The following is a 19,880-nucleotide window of genomic DNA, read 5'->3' as shown; positions in this document are numbered from 1 at the left end:
ACAAACTCGTGGCTGAAAAGAAGCCTTTACATGACAATGACAGATCAGCCAATTCTTGTAACTTTGAGTTCACACTTATGAGCTGAAGGGTGCTCTGAGAACCTGTAAACCCTCAGCTCCAGGTCCAGACAATATCACATATACAATGATACAGGAGTTACACGCAGACACTATTGTTTCTCTCCGCCTTTACAACAAGATATGTCTTTCGGGGCACATTCTAAAGTCTTAGAGGGAGGTCACAGATGTAGCATTCTCTAAAGAGGGGAACGACCTTTCCAATTCCACAAGCTATCGACCCATTGCCCTCACATTTTGCATGTGGAAGCTTCTCTAGAAGATGATCATCAGAAGACTCGTATATTTCTTGGTGTACAACGGTATTCACGAGAAGTGCCAGGCAGGCTTCAGGGTGGGTCGATCTACAAACGACAAACTCGTGGCACTTGAATCATATTGCCCCGAACCATGTATAGGTTTGATTATTTATTGTTTCTTTTTACTGCCGGGCCACGCCCGGCTGTGTTACCTGCCTTCCAAACGAAGCGCGTCTTACATTCTTTACTTTTATGCCACACGGGCTATCACATTCAGATAAGCAGACTGTTTCACCCTAACGCCACTAGCCCAGAATAATCTTCTGTGATCTACAATGTTCTGGATGTGAATCGGCGTTTCCAGAAACACTTGCGCCGAAAGATAAAAGCCCGCAGAGCAGACGCCGCAGCATTCATTCGACGATACTCGCCTGTTCTAGTCACTTTGTTGGCCGCTGCTTCACCGCCTCTGTATTCTTTTGAGTTGTTAGGGGAGCACAAGTTCGCTCCAATAAACTTGTTTCTCCTTCAAAACAACTGCGTCGTCCTTGTCTTCGTGGCAATATATAAAGGATGCATTCGTTAACAAACAGTTCTGTGTTATGGTGTTTTCGACATCGAGAAGGCCTATGACACCGCTGGCGTTCCGTCATACTTAGTGACATCTAGTGATTCGGTGTTTCGGGGAACATGCTAAATACCCTTATTAGTTACTTGCCGAAGAGAAGGTTTGGAGTGAGATTCGGTAGCGCACTCTCATAGGTTCACGTTCAAGAAAATGGCTTGCCGGAAGGTTGCGCGTTGAGCTGAACGCTTTTCATAATTAAGACGAACTCTCCTGGAAAGGCATTGCCACCTACAATTTTTTATTCCATGTATCTAGATGACGTCCAGATTTCCTTTAAATTATATAATAGGTAAATCTGCGAATGTTAAGTCCAGCTCGGCATCAAGAAACTTTCCGGCTCGGCAGACAAGAATGGTTTTAGACTTAACCTTGGAAAAAGCTCTTGCGTTGTGTTCTCTCGGAAGCGTGTGGTACATGCCGACCCATATATTACTCTTAATTGTGTGTCCGTCCCTGTGAACAAGGACCACAAGTTTTTAAGTTTTATGTTTGACCACAATCCTACATTCAGTCCACACATGAAGGAACTCAAGCAAAAATGTCTCAAAACAATTATTATCCTTAAGGTCCTCTCATACCAACCATAGGATTTCGACAAAGATTTCCTGCTTCGTCTGTATAGTGCTTTGGTTGGGTCTCGTTTGGGCTTTGACATTGCGGGGTATGGGTCGGCGACTTGAACAGCGTTGCGAAGGCTTGACCTAGTGTTACACACGGGGTTCGGTCTTGCATCGGGTGCTTTTTGCACTAGCCATTTCCAATGTTTGTATGTCGAGTGTAACAAGTTCCTTGGGAACCAACAAAAATAGCTGGACTTGCTTCATGCTTTTAAAATTTCATCGCTGACTAACCATCGTTTTTATCCTGTCTTTACAATACATCTGCATCATTGCTGTTTGTAACTTGCCCATCCCTTCCTCTGCCTTTTTCGCATAGAGTGAGAGAGCGAGCCTCGGACCTCAGCGCTTCGTTTTAGATGTGTACAGATCATCTTTTTCAGACATTTACCACCTTGGCAAGTTCGCCCCGTGTCCTGTGCCCTTTCTTTTATAAAACATAAGAAAAATCGGCTACCATGAGCTGCAATACTGTAGCATTTTCTGTCTTTTCGTTATATACCCATGTGCGGAATTTTACATTGACGCTTTTAAACCCTCCACTACGGTGTCTTGCGCTGATCATGGTCCGAATTTTAATGCCGCCACAACCGTGAGCATAAACACAACCATTTTTTCAGTAAAAGTGTACGGAATTTCACTCATTGTAGGACACAATTTTGTAAATCAAATTTCCAATCAAATCCTCTATACAGGTTCCTTAAGTGGTGTTTGTCCACTATTATCTCACAAGCCCCACAAAAACCACATGGTTAATCTCGCGTTCAACACCATTATGTTGGTCTGTGCGCAAAAACATGAGCTCCTCCTCTGCTATAGTGTAATTAGTGCTAATTACAATAAAACACCTCTTGATGATATCGAAATAAAAAACCCAGCTTGACCACGTATGCGCTCATGGATTCAGTTGCCCTAACACTTGTCAAACCCTTTGAAATTGAAGCAAGCATAAACAATATCAGGAATAATGTTGCCACCGGCTTCAAAGAGATACATGCAATTCCTACACAATATGTGTCTGACATCCTATCTCTTCTTTCAACCACCATCATAACTGTAGCTTCTGAAAACGAAATTTTTTCTGGTTGTATGAAATTGGCGAGAATATCTCCAGAAAATAAAAGCAGTAATGTAAAAGAATTGTAAAAGATGATGGTTTGAGTTTATGGGCGCAAGGCCAACAAGGGCAACGAGCGCCAAAGACAGTAATTTGGTGACACAAATGTGCAATTCAATTCTAAATGGTCTCAGTAAAAACAAAAGTGAAGCGAATCCATGAAGATGGGTGGTGTATAGGGCCAGGATGATTCTCCATAATTTAAAAGGAGATACAAAAACGACGTATGTTAAAAACTGAAAAACACGCAAAACTGAAAAAAAAAACAGGAAAAACTGAAAACATTGGGTTGTCGGCCAAGAAGTGTGATGTGTGTAGCGGGATGTGTTGTCTGTACAGTTCAGAAAAGTGTTTGCATCGTGTGGTGTCTAGCGTCTTGCATTGAATGAGTAGGTGAACTACGGATAGGTCTCCTCCGCACCTGCTGCACTGGGGTCTCCAAGATAACTTGAGCAGAAAAGAGTGCGTTGCATGGGTGTGCCCTTTGTGAACGAACGATTGATACGTTTACTTGTCTTTTCTTTGATTCACAAAGTTTATGCTAATGCAGGACTTTCTTGTTTTACTAACGCTTGTTACCTAGCTTGTGAGGAAACGCTGAGTATTAACATAAAACGTTTTTCAAAGGTGTTGTTGTATTTAGTGTTTGGGTCTTTTTGACTGAATATACAACTCTGCACTGTATCACAGGTAAGCGAAGTCGGTACAAAATATGTCAATCAGTCCTACCGGTCAATTCGTGTTGTTTTCAGGCCATCTCATTTTTAATTCTTCGTAATAGTGAAAACAAACAAATAATCGGCAAGTGATCACTTATGGCATGAGATAATCAACCAGTGGCGATATCACGTTGATGCACTTTTGAAATACGCAAGTTCAATGGCGTTGCTTTTTCCCTCTCAGCCTTGTTGCCTTAGTAATAAGACTGTCATTTCATTTTCTTTCATTTTATTTGCTTAAAAACCTCAGAGGGGGCCTTCTAGAATTGTGCAAGAAACTTAAGAATTAGTTACGGAACTTCTCGGGAAGAAGCATATTCTCCCAGCCTATTTGTATTTAAATAACCATAACTCACTCAAATCACCCAGATGGATGCATAATCGCTTTGACAATTCTATTTTGTCAAACGTCCATTGTACGTCCAGTGTTACGTCGATGAAAGCCAATCTTCACTTACCCGCTCTCTCACTGTGGCGTAAACGCTCTCGCCTTTGCCTCTTCCATAAGACTTTTCATTGCATTTCGTCTATTAGCACCGTTATATTCTCTCGCCCATCGTGCGTTTCCTCAAGCAACGAATATCAGTTTAAAGTGGGCGTTCCCAGCACCCGCTCCAATTTGTACTTGAATCATTCATCCCGAAAACTGCAAATGAGTGAAACCACCTTCCAGACCCTATCGCTGCTATCGCTGATGTCACATTATTTAAGAACTCCGTCTGTAAATCTCGCGTAAAATCGCCATGCCTATTACTCTGTTTTCTCTTGTTAGTTTATTTTTGTATGCGTGTGCGTCATTCAAACACGCAATCATGTTGAACATTGCTGTTACAACAACCCTCTCTCTGCTTCATATGATGCAGGCATTCTTCTTGTGGTTTTCAGACTGCTATAGCGTGCATATAATTTTTCTCTGCCGCATTTCTTGTTTTCTGTGCGATGTATACCCACTCGTCTCTAGAAAGCTTTGGCCTTGAGAGTAAATAAATAACTACAATAATGGATGTATAAGTAAAAAAACTGCAAAGGTCCGCGGTAACAGCACATTGACCGAATAGGTCTTCTAGGAAATAAAAAAATGAAATTTGTTACGAGCAGGTGGCCGACTGATAAGAACGGTACAGATACCCATGGTCAGATTCACGCATTCGATGGCGGGATTGATTATTTACGTTCAGCAAACAATACCTTATTAGGTAGTGCCAGAATTGTTTTAATAATTCACTGCCACGTGAACACGTGAGCCAATTACATACGTACTTGGTCAAACGTGGAGCACTTTCACCACACAGCCTTGTCTCCGAAAAAACAAAACATCAAAAGGGAACAAAAAGCATTGAGATTGACTGCATAACTAACCTTCGATGTTCTCGACGCCTCGTGCGTTCAACTGAGACCAAAAAACCGCTAAAGAAGATGCCTAAAAAATTTAGAGGACACAGATTATAATAACAACTCGCTTCAGAATCTGCTATTGACGAATTAACACTCTAATGGCAACGTCATGTCGAGGAACACCATTTACTCCAGCACCGATAGAATCTCTTCCCGGCCTTCCTGGACAAGACGACTCAAAATTTCTAGAAGGATCTTTGCTTTTTACATTCGTATAGCTATTTTTGGAAAAAGGTTCACTAATTTTAAGTAAATGTAAAAGAGCAACCAAACGCACTTCTTTCGTAAAAGTGGTTTTGGGGCAGGTAGCTCCTTGTTATGAAATATCATTAATTCATTCTTCAGTTCAATGAGTTACCGAGGATCTGGCAAAGGAATGGAGTATTTGTAGTACCACAAAGTGTAGTATACACCTCTCGCAAGTTAGTATGTTTCACTGCCGGCCACCTTCATTGCAAAATATCGGAAAATATACACCCCCCTTCAAGGTTGTGTTAAAATGACGCAAAATATTGCGGTTTTTGTTACTTCATCAATCACTCTTTTTCGGTGGCTTTGAAGATCATGTACACTTTAATGGGTACACTTAGGGCGGTTTGATATTGCGTAATGCATCATTTTATGCAATGTTGATTCACAGCTTCTTTTACCCACTTTCAAATTGTGTCTACCATGTCTATCCTTTCACGCAAACAACATGTGTGTGAACACGCAGCAAGACTGGGCGGGAAGATGGCTTCTCAGGAAAGGGGCAAAATTGTAGAGATAGAATTCAACGGTGAGTACGTCCAAGGTGACAGCCATATGTGCAGAAGCGTACTTAGGAATGCACCCTTCCAAGTCAGAGGCGGAAGTGCACTTAGTACACGATAAATCTTCCGCCCAACCACAGAAGCATTTTCAATGGCGACAACCCAAAATCAATCAGTACGATACGCCGTTTTAGATAGGTAAACCACAACACACAAAACACAGAGGATGATAGCACTACCATGCCTTTGATGCGAAGCCGGGATACCTCTCTTGGGAAGCAGTATTCTGTTGCCACCTTTTCAACTTTCTACTTAGAGTTGACTGTACCTCCAGTGGTCAGGTAACGGTATCATCGCCTATAATGAAATCTCCACACACGAAGAATGATAGTTACAGTTCCGGAAATACTGACCTGCCACGTCTTAGGTTCTACATCAAATGTTTTTTCTTTCATCCTATCAAATATACTTTTTATGGTGTTCTTAAAAGTGCCCCCGACCGAACGTAATGTCCATTGACACACAGAAAGATAGGCAATATTAATGAAAAGAGCGGGGTCTGTGGCTCCAATTTCTTTCATTATATCCCCGTTGGAACGTCTCTAGAAGAAGGTCAGTATAAGTGGTGGCCAAAAATTGACTACCACTTTTTTGTTTACTTAAGATATCCGTGTGGCAAATATATTACGCATATATGCGATGGTTTCTAAGGTGCTTTAAAAGTGTCGACTAGTTGGCTTGAATTTTCTCTTCCAGACTATGACTGCGTTCTGCGAAGTGGTAAATGCCTGCATGGATTCATTGCCGGAACCAACATTTGGCATGGTAGGTAATCTTTGTGCTTTGTGAGTGCGCAAACTGCAGTTCAATACCGATACATCTCAAAATAAATATTTTTGGAGTTACGAGACCAATTTCATAAGTGCAAACATACATTTTTACAAGACCACTAGAAGCTCTTGTATGCACTCACTGAAGATAAAGCGCTAGAATTCAAACCATTTTTGTTACATGTGACAACACAAGCATACAAAAAGAATTATTTCCTAAAGATTTCCTGACACACAATAAAGAGGACAGGCTGTATATAGAAGTACATGCTGGGTATGTGGTATGGTTGTGGGAAAGGCAATAACGAAGGAAGAGGGAAATCACCGTCGTACAGAAGAGGGGCTGCACACGTCGTCATTATCTTTGAAATACCGTTGTGCAATCCGACTTCGCCAATAAAATGGTTGTCTGGAAACCCAAGCTTTCTTGCTGCACAACAGTGGTAATAAAACTTTTCTGGAAGAAGGCCCCGCATGGCTCACCAGAGCAAGCATATGGGGAGTGCTGTGATTCAGGATAAAATATTGTTTATTTGGCTAATGCGCGACAAATAATTCTGAAGTACATATACAAAAACTTCATTCAGAGTGAATGGTCCCCTACATTTTTTTGAGGACAAATGTAACGAAGAACAACGGCCAGACCTTTGCGTATAGACACATCAACGTTTCGCAAATCAATAAAACTACTCAAAACCCAAGCCCAAAAGAGCGAAAACTGCATGTGAAATAGTTGCATACTCTATTACGGGTCGTTCATCTAAAATCGCTCAATCAATGTTGAGGAGAGCGATTTTCCTTTTGAGGAGGGCGAAAGACAGCAGGAGTAAAGCATGCAGGCATAAGCAAAAGGTGGGCAGATTTTCGATTGTTGAATCGCTTGGAGCAGTTCTACACCACGCATCGGGTTGCCTGTATAATTTCAACAATTTTGCACTTGTTTGGCGCCACATCAATCAGAGCGCGCCTCAAAGGACATTCCAAATATTTTTTCTCTGTACCTATTCTGCATCAGACCACCCGTCGCCAGCCTTGCGTATTTCTTTTCTGTACGCGAGACTGGAAAAGGGCGCGTGAAGCGTCTGACATATCCAACCATCTAATTTCTGAACTCCGATTGTCGGGCAGGGCATTGCTGCAGGCAAGCTGAGCAAGGCATAGTGGGCAAGCCTGGTGAAGCAGAAAGCGTAAAAATGGCATAGTGATTACACTAAATGCGTAAACTGCGGTCTTTTATAATATGTTACTTAGAATAGTTAGCCGATATGACGGTGCATATATTTCGTCTCATGGAGAATACCAATAACAAAACAATGTTTCCTTCATAACAATTTTAAACCTAGGTATCAACAAGAAATGGGAAAGAATCTGCACACATCGCATCATGGAGTTTGCCTTTGCTTGAAATTTTACGGCATTCGTATCTACGGCATAATTTGATTCATTCTATCATCTGCGCTGAAGGGCATACACTAACAGCCTAGCCGGAACACCACGGATAGCGACACTGAGTGACCAATTCTTGCGAAGCACCCGTTACGCCCTCGGTCACTGAATTGGTTCACGTGTGTTCATGCACACGCACAGACAACCAGCGCTGAACGATCAAGCTCAGGCAAAAATGAGCCGTTCCACCCTCGTGTTGTCACTGGCTCTGGCAGCTGCAAGGCTCTGAGCAAGCGAAGCCATGTGGAAAAAAAGCCGGTGCTACTACACCGGCTGCTTATGGGTCGGCTGAATAGTTAAAAAAAACGTTTTTTATGTGCAACGAAGAGTTTTTTTTGTTTCTGATGAGGAACTTTCTTGGAAGAATTAAAAAGGAACCTCCACACATGCCTTACACTTTTCATCCACAGAATTTCCGTGAATATTTTTTGGATGAGAATATATCTGAGTAATGATAAAACTCGAGTGGACTTTCACACCTTCGTGGCAGTTGGTTTATCAAACATAAGTTTTCAAGATGGACAATCAAGGTAGACGTAATTTTACATGCACGGCCTTAGTAATTTCGCCAACCGCTTTCAGTAGTTTAGATATATGCTCTCGGTGGAAAATTTAGGGACCGGAAAACGGTATGCAGGAACTATACGCCCCATTGTCGAGGGGAACTTCGAGTGGACAGAAATAGGCTCATAAATAATAAATAAATAATAACGAATTATCATTGACGATTACCCAGCAACAAGGAATGTAGTATGTGACCCATAGGCCCTTCATTGCTTCTTTGGTATAGAGCGTTTCGACTGCGTACTGCAATATACGGCCATTCCACTGTGTCCCGAGGACTATGTAGGGCTAAATTCCGAGCCAGCGGCTCTTATGTCACGCGCCGCGCGCTGAACTCCTGCCAAATTTGGCCTCTACAGCTAGAGCACAGTATCTGATAATCGCCTAACTAACGAGCCTGCAGCCAGGCAGTCGTGTTTCTTATAAATCTCGCATTTTAAAGGTTCGACGCACTGAAAAACAATACAACTGAGCGTGTTAGGATTCGTGAAGATGTTTGGGAGCTCGTTTTAGCTCAGCCACAATACATGATAGTTTATTCCACATTGTAAGAAAAAGAAAAGCTAAAATGCTTACATAAAAAATCGCCCTAAAATAATCTATTTTTTTTTTAAATCATTTCTAATACTTTGGTACAGTCATAATACCTCATGAAGAATGTGGATACAAACTTCCCGACCTAGTACAACCGCAGCAGCGTTTTGCTTCCCATGACACTCTGTGCAGTGGTGGTAAGCTTGTTAAATAGTAGATGAGCAGTGAAACGTGATTTGAGGTGGTTACCAGAACACTCCCTGTAGCATCATTGAGGCAGACGGTGTCCGGTAAAAGAAAGTTTGCTGTCCAGGTTTTATAGAGCTATCAAGATACATCTTTGAAAAGTAACCAGCCATTTCCTTAAAAAAGCAGTCAACCAGTGCAACGATCTGTGCTTATCAGCTTTGCACATTACCAGAAATGCGAGGATTTCTCAAGAGTAACTTGAAATTTGAATCCGGACGAGTACACTCATTTGGTGGTATTACTAGATTGCATAAGTATCGTTAGCATTTTTGTTGGTTCCTCCACGGTTCTTAAGCTATTCATTATTGCCCTATTCGACGGTCGTTAATGGCAGGACGAAGGAGAATTTCCTTCTGGGAGACATATTCAAAAACTGTTGACTATAGATGTGTAATAATTCCACAACCTAGAACAGAAGAATGTGTTGAACTCGAAGCTCACACCAATTTTAAAACACTAGTGTCAGCCAGTAGTGTTTATTATCTGCGCGCATCATTCAGTACGCCATCCAATTCCTTTACAGCGTGGCTGCTGCTCCGGCGTCTTGTGCGTGAGATTGGGTGGAAAGTAAGGCATTCTAAAGGCGGAGATTATATTTAAATATAACGTTGACGTGAAAGTTCTTTGAAGCATTGAGTCATAATGAATTTAGCATATGTACTCATTTTGTTTGCGGTGTTTGAGCTGTGTTGCTCCTGCAATAAATGAGTTGAGTAGTAAAAATTACCTAATATTCCTACAAATATTCGGGGTGACAACGATATCGACTAAAATACTGAAAACGCCAAACGACAGTAGTAGTTCGTAGAGAGTACTTTGTAGATATAAGTACAGATAAGTTAAAAGAAAAACGAATGGTTTTTTTAGAAACACCTACGGCGGAAATCTCACATTTTTAGCAAACCTTCGGGAAATACAAGGGCGTTGCGGTGTAAATGGTCTTTGTTGCAAAAATACTATGGCTACAGAGCATCCGTGACGTGTGCATGAGCGTTTGGGCAAGTTATAGAAACAGTGTGTATTAATTGTTGATAAAAGCGATTTATTTATTATAGGTTGTGGACTGCTACACTGAATCCTTCCTCAACGAGGTAAATAGGAGACTTGACTCACTTGGAGTTTTCACGTGGAAGCACTTTTTTAGCAACCAAAAATTGTTCATGCAAATGTTCAAAGCAGCGCATGCAATAATGTTCGAGCCAGTACTACAATTATGTGTTCTTTTTCTTTCTCGCTCCCTGGATTGTTCGTTTACCTTTGAATTTCGTCCCAGAGAAACTGTGAAGGGACCATGCAACACTCTTTGAGTAGTGCAAGTAAACCTGCGGGACATTTAGATTACACGGCCAGGAACACCTGAGCAAAATATTACACGTGCACGTGGAGCGGTGAGCGCGCAAATCGCTGTGAAAAACGCGGAAAACCCAGCCGCGCTCTCTTAAGTTCTCATTATGCACTCCTTGCATGGCCTAAACGAAGTCACTGGTCAACTTCAGGGCTACTTTCTCCCATTTCCGAGGTCATCAGCGCTGCGTACGAACCTTTTCTATCCCTGAACCTGTAAGCAAAGTTTTGAAGTTTCCCTTTTATTTTGAGTCCGCGCGCAGTTTATGTGATGACCTCAATACTTCCCTTTCAACCAGGCCACTCGGGAACAAACGTTTATTGCTTCAAGAACGCCGCACCAGCCCGAGCGCGAGTTTGCGAGCAGAAACTCATGTCTGCTTTTTGTTTTGGCAACATACCGGAAATAGGCCATTCCACGTTGCGGAGAACATGAGAAATCTCCCCACCCTGCGGTATATCGAAGGCCGCGGAAGATAACGCCGTGAGCCGGTCCGCTCTCCGGGAGAGAGTGCGCAGCTTTCGTCGCGTTGTCCGTGGTGGAGTTGAGAGGGAACGATTATGTGCCATTCCTCGTCGCGCGCAGTTTCGGTGATAATGAACGGATTTTCATAATTCTTGCGGGAAAAGATTGCTGTGGCAATAGACTTACTTCACCCAAAAATACACTCCCTGTAGTCTATGGTGTTGCAGGGTCCCTTTAGGACAACGTGGAGTCATCGCTTCAGAAAGCTTTAATTACATTTGCCCGCAGTTTGCTTTTAGTCTCTACGCGTCTGAAGGGAAACTGCTGTGTTTACTTCCACACAAAACTGTGAACTGCCACAATGCGTTGTGAAGGTTCGTACGTGAGGTACGTAAATATTATAAGCGAAAACCCCATTTCTGAAATATTTGCCACGTATATACGAGTGCTGTACAAACTATCCCCGATGCCCTCTCTTCGCATAAAAGTCAGACCTTTCTGGATCATTTCGTGCATAAATGTGCTTCCGATGCCCGCGGAGCTATTATCATGTACAATTGTACCTGGCCCCCCGTTTTCCCAGTTTGCTAGTACAATAATGTGCACACTGTGAAGTGGATACTTGCTGTGGCAATATTGTCTTCCGTGAATGACCTTATTGTACACTTTGCTGTCCTTTGGCATGTCTCTCCAATGCTGGGTAAGATCGGGGCGACATACTTGTACACTGAATGGTTTTGCTGTCTGAGCGGGAGCGTGATTGTTTATTGACGCTACAAGGTGTGCAACACTGCAGTTACATTTTTAGGAGCACTTATTGCTTCAAAACCACACCATCCCATTAACTGTTCATACCTCCGCCAATCATCCGTGTACAAATAAAAATAACCCTACTTGCCTTGGGAACTTAGGACGACGTATATCTTTTTCAAAGCGTGTGGCTAAGAATCTCTAGAAAGACAAATGCACTAGCACCTATGTTGAGTATCGGTAATACAAATATTAAAAAATGGGGATGTTACCTCATTGCACTCGAAAATTGGCGTACGACACATCCACCGCCGTTTTTGAAGCGATGGTTGTAATGAATAACTCATCTCGTTGGAGCTCGTCAGGATGCTTAAATAACCAGATGCATTAGAAAAAACCCGCTTTTTGTGGCCTGATTGAACATACGCCGCTCGCTTTATGCGGCAGACATCTATCCGACTGCGCCTTTTGTACACAGAATTCACATTAAAGTGTAGGATGAGCCTTGCTCTGGGTCGATGTTATGGACACCATCCCTGCTAGGCCTATTTGTACGCCGCGAGAGGATCAGCTATTTTTAAATGGGGATTCTGCAGACTCCTGAATCTGGTTACCGCAGCGCTGTGGGACAGATGGTGCCGTTGGACGGCCGCGCAACAAGCCGGGGGTTGAGCGGCTGATTTAAAAGTTGGCCAGAACTATAGCTTGACCACAGACACGGCAGCGGGAGTTCATCTGTTGGTGATGAGCGGATGAGGTGATTCTCGATGTGATTAGACGTGATTTCTTAGCTGTTGTGTCTGTACTGTTGGATTTTCTTTTAACATCCGGTCAAGATCAGCTTATAGTTTTGGCGTGATGTTGGTTGAGTGGGCGTTGATTAGGCATGGGTTTAGGTTGATTTTTGTGTGTGAAGTTTGGTTTAAAGCTTGCTTGGAGGTTTTAGTTTCGATGTGGTTTATATTTACTGGTGACAAACTTCGCACTTACACAGGTTGTTTTTACGGAATGGGTTGGTTTGTTTTGCTGCGCAGCACTGTGGCAGCAGCTACGGTGTTTTGGGGGTGGCGACAGTGACGGCGTTGTAACCAAGCGAACGATGGTAAGATCGAAGACTGAAAGAAAACCAAAAAGGAGAGTGTCGGGAAATTACGAAGGCGGAGGGCGGTTTACCGAGGCGGCACGAGACTCTCATTCGGTAGTTATAACTTGGCAGTGGCTATTTTGCCGGCAGCCGGCAGATTAGCCTGGGAGAAACGTTGCCGGCAGTTCCTTCCCATTGGCTGGACCAGACCACGTGATTATTCTGCCAGCACATTTCCTCGAGGGCTATTTTGCCGGCTGCCGGCATATTTTCGCGGGTGCTACTTTGCCGGCTGCCGGCACATTTTCATAGTTGCTATTTTGCCGGCAGCCGGCACATTAGCCCACATATGCTATTTTGACGGCAGCCGGCACATTAGCCCGGGAGAAAAGTTGGCCGCAATTCCTTGGCAAGGCGGACAAGTTTTCGAGCTTTGCCGAGCTTGAGGAGAAGAGTGATTGGTACTGTTCAGTGAATTACGTCAAGTTATAGATACGAGTCGGCAAGATTGTGGCGGGTATGTCGAACTTTGACTCAGCCCGACGCGAACTTTGACTTTGATTTGTGCTTGTTTCCGCTTGCTCTGTGTGCGTATCAGCAAGCAGCCGAGAGCTAAAGTTTGGCAGTGTAGTGATTGTGCATAAGTCGCTGTATGGTATATGAACGTAAAATTAGATAGATGTTTTTTGGACGTCTGCCTGCTTTGCATAATTTCATGCAGAAATATTGTCTTTACTGAAGTTCGTGTTTTAAACTTCATAGCATTGAAATTAACGGAACGGTGGTTAATTCAAGCCATGCAATCTTGATTTTTCGGGTGATCATTTCTTTATTGTGCGACTTTGCTTGAAATTCTACAAAGGAAACACCAAGGAACCTTCACTGTCTGTGATCAAAGTGTCAAACTTCGCGTCGGGCTGAATCAAAGTTCGACATGCCCGCCGCAATCTTGCCGACTCGTTTTGATAACTTGATGTAATTCACTGAACAGCACCAATCTTTCTCCTCAAGCTCGGCAAAGCTCGAAAACTTGTCCCCAACGTTAAAGCAGGTTAAAGTTGACATCTCCGGCTGCCGCAGCATTGGCGCCCAGGGGCAACATTGCCGAGGGATTGCCTGCTTCTTTTCTCCCGGGCTAATGTGGCGGCTGCTGGCAAAATAGAAACTGTGAAAATGTGCCGGCTGAATAATCACGTGGTCTGGGCCAGCCAATGGGAAGGAACTGCCGGCAACTTTTCTCTCAGGCTAATCTGCCGGCTGCCGGGAAAATAGCCACTGCCTTATAACTTATGGCGCATCCGAGCCCCCGCCAGACACGTTTGTGAAAACCGACCACGGAGTCTAGGGGCGCCTGAGAAAGGAAACGTAAAACCAGGCATCGACTAAAGCAGAGGTCTGGCTCTTTTTGGTTGCTGCAGGTTCATCGGTCGTTCGCGTCCTTCGTCGTGCTCGTTGCGTAGATCATCTGAGCCACGAGATATTTGCGCGGGAGGTTCCAAGACATAGGCCGCCATAGATAACATAGGCCGCCGCTGCCGGTCGGCAAAAATGCTTGGTTCGCGGCCATATCTTGCTCGACCATGCGATCAGAGTTATATTCACCATTATCATGATTACATTCATCCTAACCCTATTTGCTTACGCGCGAGCCCGTTTATCGTCACATTTCGAGCCACCCTGATAGCGAGTGTACAAGTCGACTCTGTGCCCGGTGATTCTCCTACCTCACTACCTCTTGTTTTCGTCTTCTGATTGGTATTCTGCCGAATTGAAGTTGGTTTATAGCCGCTTTTTCAACGACGGTTTTAACGGTTGTGTCGCACTTGTACAACATGACCCCCCAAGTCGATTTCTATGCTTTTTTGCGGTGTAAAGTTTTCGGCCCCAGTTTGTTTCGTAGTCTCCAACGCATGGCGGAAACCAACCAATGCTCTTTTCGTACATTGTTGGAACGGTCCAAGCTATTCTTTTTTATACCTAACAGACCCCCAATTTCTCCACTCATGTCTTAATAAAAATTTTATATGAATCCTCTGGATGACAGAGGTCGCGTACTGTTCAGTTTCAGAAGGCTTTCGAAATACATCCTTGCAAAAACATTTTTTCTGTTTTATTTCTCGCATTAATTTTTTATCAAAACTATCCACGTGGCCAATTTACACAAACAATTCGCTTAAAAATCTTTAAAATTTCAGTACTTACACTGTAAGCCTAAAATGAGGAAAAAGAAAGTGAATACAGCCGTTTGTCCTCGTAAATGATCGTTGCTGTTGTGGAGGTGTGTGTTCCGGGAAGACGAAGCGGCACATTTGTTGAGATGATACTCCCCTGTAATTGAGGCGCCGTTAGATGATCTACGGCGTTTGTCTATTGACAACTGTATAATTTGTAGGCGAACGTAGTTGCACACGCAAGGTATTTCTTTTATAGAGCGCCACAGAAGCAAATCATGATTTTTGGAATCTTCACACCGCCTGGCTAAGTCAACAGGCGGGACATTGCAACCAGCGGCGATGTGCGATGGACAAACAGTTCTTGATCTCAATGCGCTGCGGTGGCTCAGTGGCTAAGACGCTGTGCTGCGGAGCACGACGACGTGGGTTCGATTAGTGGTCGCGGTGGCCACTTTTCTGATAGAGGCCAAAAGTGAAAACGCCCGCATTTTCGAGATGTTGGTGTAGGTTAAGGATCCCCAGGTGGTCAAAATTATTCCGAAAAGCTGAACTACATCGCGCCTCATTCGCTTTATATCGTCGGCGCCTTAACCGTTCTAATCAATTACTAAATATCTGTTTAGCTTAGTACCTCGTGTCACACAATCTCACTAGCGATAACACTGGCCAATAAGGCACCCCGTGAAGATCTCACAATGACGCAACTGTTAGGAAACACGCTCAAATGGTGTTGTGAAACCACCTATTTGCACAAGACGAAAACAACCAAAGAACAACGGCAGATCAAAACGCACAGTACGGCTGAGCGCCTTGATGTCCGGTTTTATTAGCGCGACCTAAATGGCTTGCGTGCCAATTCCTCAGCAGCTGCGCACCACGCACTCGCACATGAGAGACCAAAGACATTTAGAATAAGTTACGAGTATTAGGAATCGGCTTGGAAGCTGTTAATTTTTGCCGAACAGTTCAGCCGTTACAGGCACCTAGGTTCCCGTAGCGACAAGTTTGATTATTTTTTTTACAAGAAGACTTTACTTGTCAGCGTTTACTTGCAATTAGAATTAGAAATATTACCTATACTTAAAATTAGTTCCTAGAATTACAACACCGTAGTTTGCAAACAGCTGCATCTCTGGATATCCAGACGCCTGGAACAAAGCAAAGTTGGCGTGTTCTAATTTCCGTACGTTGTACACTTGAGGACTCATTTCCTGCCGAAATCTCTCCTGGCCACAGCTTATTGACATGGAAAATTAGATGTGATATAAAAGAAAACATGGCAATCAAGATCATATTTGGAATATAAAAGCATCCATTATCCAGAAGCCTGAATATGTACAAGTACAAGACGAAATAAAATGTTTTACTAGCGCGATCAGTTCACGCCGCTGACATATTTCAAGAGTAACATTATAGAAGTTTCAACTACAATGGGCAGGAAAGGGGGTGTGCTGGGTAGGAAGGCCGTAAACTGCATCAGTTCAATGCTTCGAGATCTCTTTGTGGCGTATGGAGAGAGGCCTGTTTTATTTTGTGGCGACATCCGAGTAACAAAGAAAAAGCTGTTTAAGGAGTTAGAACATCGCTTCTGGGCTGCCTTGGTCCGAAGGAGGGAACAGAGAGTTGAGAGTAAGGCACAGCCTTCTGAAATCTTCCACACATTCCAGAGAGAGAACACATGCTGGAAAAAATGATATCCGAACTCCACCGTCACGGTCAGCTAACTCGACGACCGCGGTAAGAGGGATCGCTTTTGAGGACTATTACTTTCGCGTAATCTACCAACAGACCAGATTGAACCCAATTCCCGCAAACATTCTTGAAGAGAAACCAAGTGTTTCTGAAGATCTTGGAGAGCTCAGGAACTTTATCACAGCAGGAAAGGTAGAATTTGAAGTTAAACGGCATCTCTGAAAGAATTCGCCAGGTCCACACGGACTGTCAGATAATTTTATTATGATTTTCAGACAGGTTCAAGCCCACTCTTCGCTGCATTCCTTGGGGACAAACTGCAAAAGAAGCTGCTCCTTGCTTCAATGCGAAATATCGAACTGGTTATCCTGCCGAAAAGACCTATATCCGTTCCAACCCCAGGCACATCTGATTAATGCGCGATTTGCTTTTCGTCGTCGCCCTACTGGCTGGGATACTCGCTCAATGACACGAGGCAGTGCTTATTTTCCAATGGCAGTATCACACCAGACTTCCGATTTGGAAGGCCGAACAATAAACTTCAAACTTGCGCTGTATGAGGATCAATTGTGATGCGGGAGAGCTTGGGTTAGCTCCATTGGCGATGATTTAGCTCGACCTTAAGAAGGAATTCGCCAGCGTAGTCAAGCCATTCCTGTTCACACTTCTATGACACTTCGGAGTAGGAAAATAGAGTGTAATCAGATCTGCTACCCGGAAATTATGATGGCTTTATACTTTAATAGGCAAGTAGGACCCCCCATTATAGTACATTTTAACACCGATAACATAACTTTCAAGGGACCGAGAGAAAGCGTGGTATGACCGTGGGGTCATATTAGCCGCGGTGCGGTCAAATACCGGCCTAGTATATGGTCTCACACGACAGCAGGGTCAGTAAACGTATTTAAAGAACTAAAATAAGTGCGTTCTCATGTGATTTACAAACGTTAAGCTATAATACCAAGTTTTAAAAAATAAAATCTTATTTTGTGACCGCCTCCTCTCCACGGTGTCCGAGCTAGCCTGCCAGCCAAGCGCCGCCGGCTACGTCACACCGTATTGCACCGCGCTATTTATACCTTCCCCGCGCGAGATATAAGGCCGACGTGGTAGAACAAATTGAAAAGGTAAAAGTCGAGTGTGACACTACCATTCTTGTACAGGGCATTCTTGTACAGGGCGGAGACACACTATGAACGGCCCCGTGCCGTCGGTATTGGGTCGAAGTGCTCAGCACATAGCTGTTTTCGTTTCCAACAAGGTCCAGCAACACGAAATAGATAAGATAACTCAAACTTCGCGAGTTAACCATGTTGCGGGGAAAATTAAAGCACGGTCTTGCTACAGTGACTTGTTGCGGCGGACAGCGACTGACCCAAAATGGCGGTGCCAACGTATACGTGTCTCCACGGTTCCTGTTAACGCGTGTAATTTGAGCCACCCTAGCAAAGAAAAGCGCGGAGGGACAACGCGCCTTTGAAAGACACTGATAAGCAAAGATAGAGGAAGAGAGAGCTTTGTGACAGGAAGGAACCTACATAGATCGGGTAGGGAAAGCTGGGTTCAGTCATCGCCGTGGTGTTGTGTTCCTTGAAATCTTGATATAACGAACTTTAGGGGACCACGTAAAAAATGCTTGTTATTCTGAAAGGTCGTTGTGGCAAAAGCGCAAAATTTAAGTCAAGAAATAACGTTTTATTGCCTAATACCAAACTACCTGTAGAGCTGTGCATCCTTGAAGTCATTTTTCAGAAAAATTGCACAGGTGGTCATGAAAAAATGTAAGTTTATTTAAAGTAGTTGTTAATTTTCTCATGGTGCGGGCAGCACAAGCTTCCTAGGACAAAGGACTCCAACTATTCCAAATTCTAGTAGACTGACTCCGTGGCCGCCCCGTTTTCCCAGCAAATGTGCGAGTTTAGTACGCTGTCAAAGACATCCGCAGTCGTCACGTGCTGGTCGCAGTATCTGAGTGGAGTGCTGCCGCGGCTCCCTCAGAGGCATCGTCGTTCATGCCGTCCTCGATGCGTTCTTCATTCTGAACGCTCATGCTCTGAAGATTGTCCTCTCTGGTCAGCTCCGCTGATGTCCCTGAAGATCCAGCAAGCAACCCGAGCAGCGAGTGAACGTAGGAAAACTCGAGGTGGAGCGCGAATAGCGCGTCCGTGGCTTTCTGGATGGAGGAGACCCCCATGCTTTATTTTTTGTTTCTTCTACTCACTTTATTTTTTCAATCTCTCCCATCCGCTCGCGCGTTGCGCAGAGCAAGTTGCAGGGCATCCTCGCCTGCGCTGCGCTTTGCTAGCAAACGGCTCCGGTTACCGGGATTGTTTAACGAAAAACTAAGAATCACCGGCCTTGAAAATATGAGTTTGTAGTACTGAGGCGTTGTTAACATGGCACGGGACTAAACAAAGCGATTGTTACTTTGAAAAGTTCGCTATACTGAAGTACGAAGTAGTGAAATAATTTTACATTAAAAATATAAGCAGTCGACGTGGGATTTCTTTAATGCTCGGTAACCTGAAAAGTTCGTTAATGTTGTTTTCGTTGTACTGAGATGTTATAGTAGTAAATGTTTTTGTGTTCGTTGGCGGCTCGGTTGCAGCTTAAAATTCATGGTCCACGTGCCACATAAACTTTGACTTCCAGCAGTTGGCGCGTTGGCGTACTACTGCCGTCTGGGGCCATCAAAGGTTAACTTCCGCTCACGAGTACCTGCCTGCTTGCTTGCGTCTGTTCCACAAGTGGTCTGGTCCGCATACGTACCTTTGCACATCAAGCCGTATTAAAGGGTGCCAAGAAGGAAGAAATTTCGGGACGCGGTGGCGAACTGGTGTTTAAAATATGAAGAAATGGCGGTTTATCCGCACCAGGGTCCGTCATATGACGCGGACGACGTGCAGCCGAGCGTCATATCATCGGGGCTTTTATGCATTGTTTCTAACGGGAGATTCCTTTCTTTTTCCGGCCTCAAACCACAACCACCACCAGATTGCCAGGACCACGGTGGTCTGTCATAAGAACCGGGTTGTCGTAAGTCCGGAGGACGTATCAGCGGGGTTCCACTCTACAATGCTCGGTTTTCCAAGGCTCTCGGATGTCCCCCCTGCTTTTTCTCTTTATGTGAAACATTCCGCTGCATAGTGCCGTGTTGGAACAGAATTCAAGGCATCAAAACAGATAACCGAGTGAGTTA

The 19,880-nt window shown here is 43.9% G+C and overlaps 1 protein-coding gene across 1 annotated transcript in view; it reads left to right on the top strand.

Annotated features, from left to right (window-relative positions):
- Window positions 1–19,880, top strand: part of LOC144142110 (uncharacterized) — a 57,052-nt gene that overhangs the window by 14,496 nt on the left and 22,676 nt on the right. Inside the window, exons 4-5 of the mRNA XM_077673517.1 lie at window positions 6,302–6,370; window positions 10,224–10,259. Coding sequence (XP_077529643.1) covers window positions 6,302–6,370; window positions 10,224–10,259 — 105 coding nt within the window. The remainder of the gene's footprint in view (window positions 1–6,301; window positions 6,371–10,223; window positions 10,260–19,880) is intronic.

The sequence above is a fragment of the Haemaphysalis longicornis genome, unplaced genomic scaffold (genome assembly GCF_048455015.1).
Source record: "Haemaphysalis longicornis isolate Haplotype H1 unplaced genomic scaffold, Haemaphysalis longicornis Haplotype H1 scaffold_6, whole genome shotgun sequence".
Classification (NCBI taxonomy): Eukaryota; Metazoa; Arthropoda; class Arachnida; order Ixodida; family Ixodidae; genus Haemaphysalis; species Haemaphysalis longicornis.
This window is presented reverse-complemented; position numbering and strand designations above follow the sequence as displayed.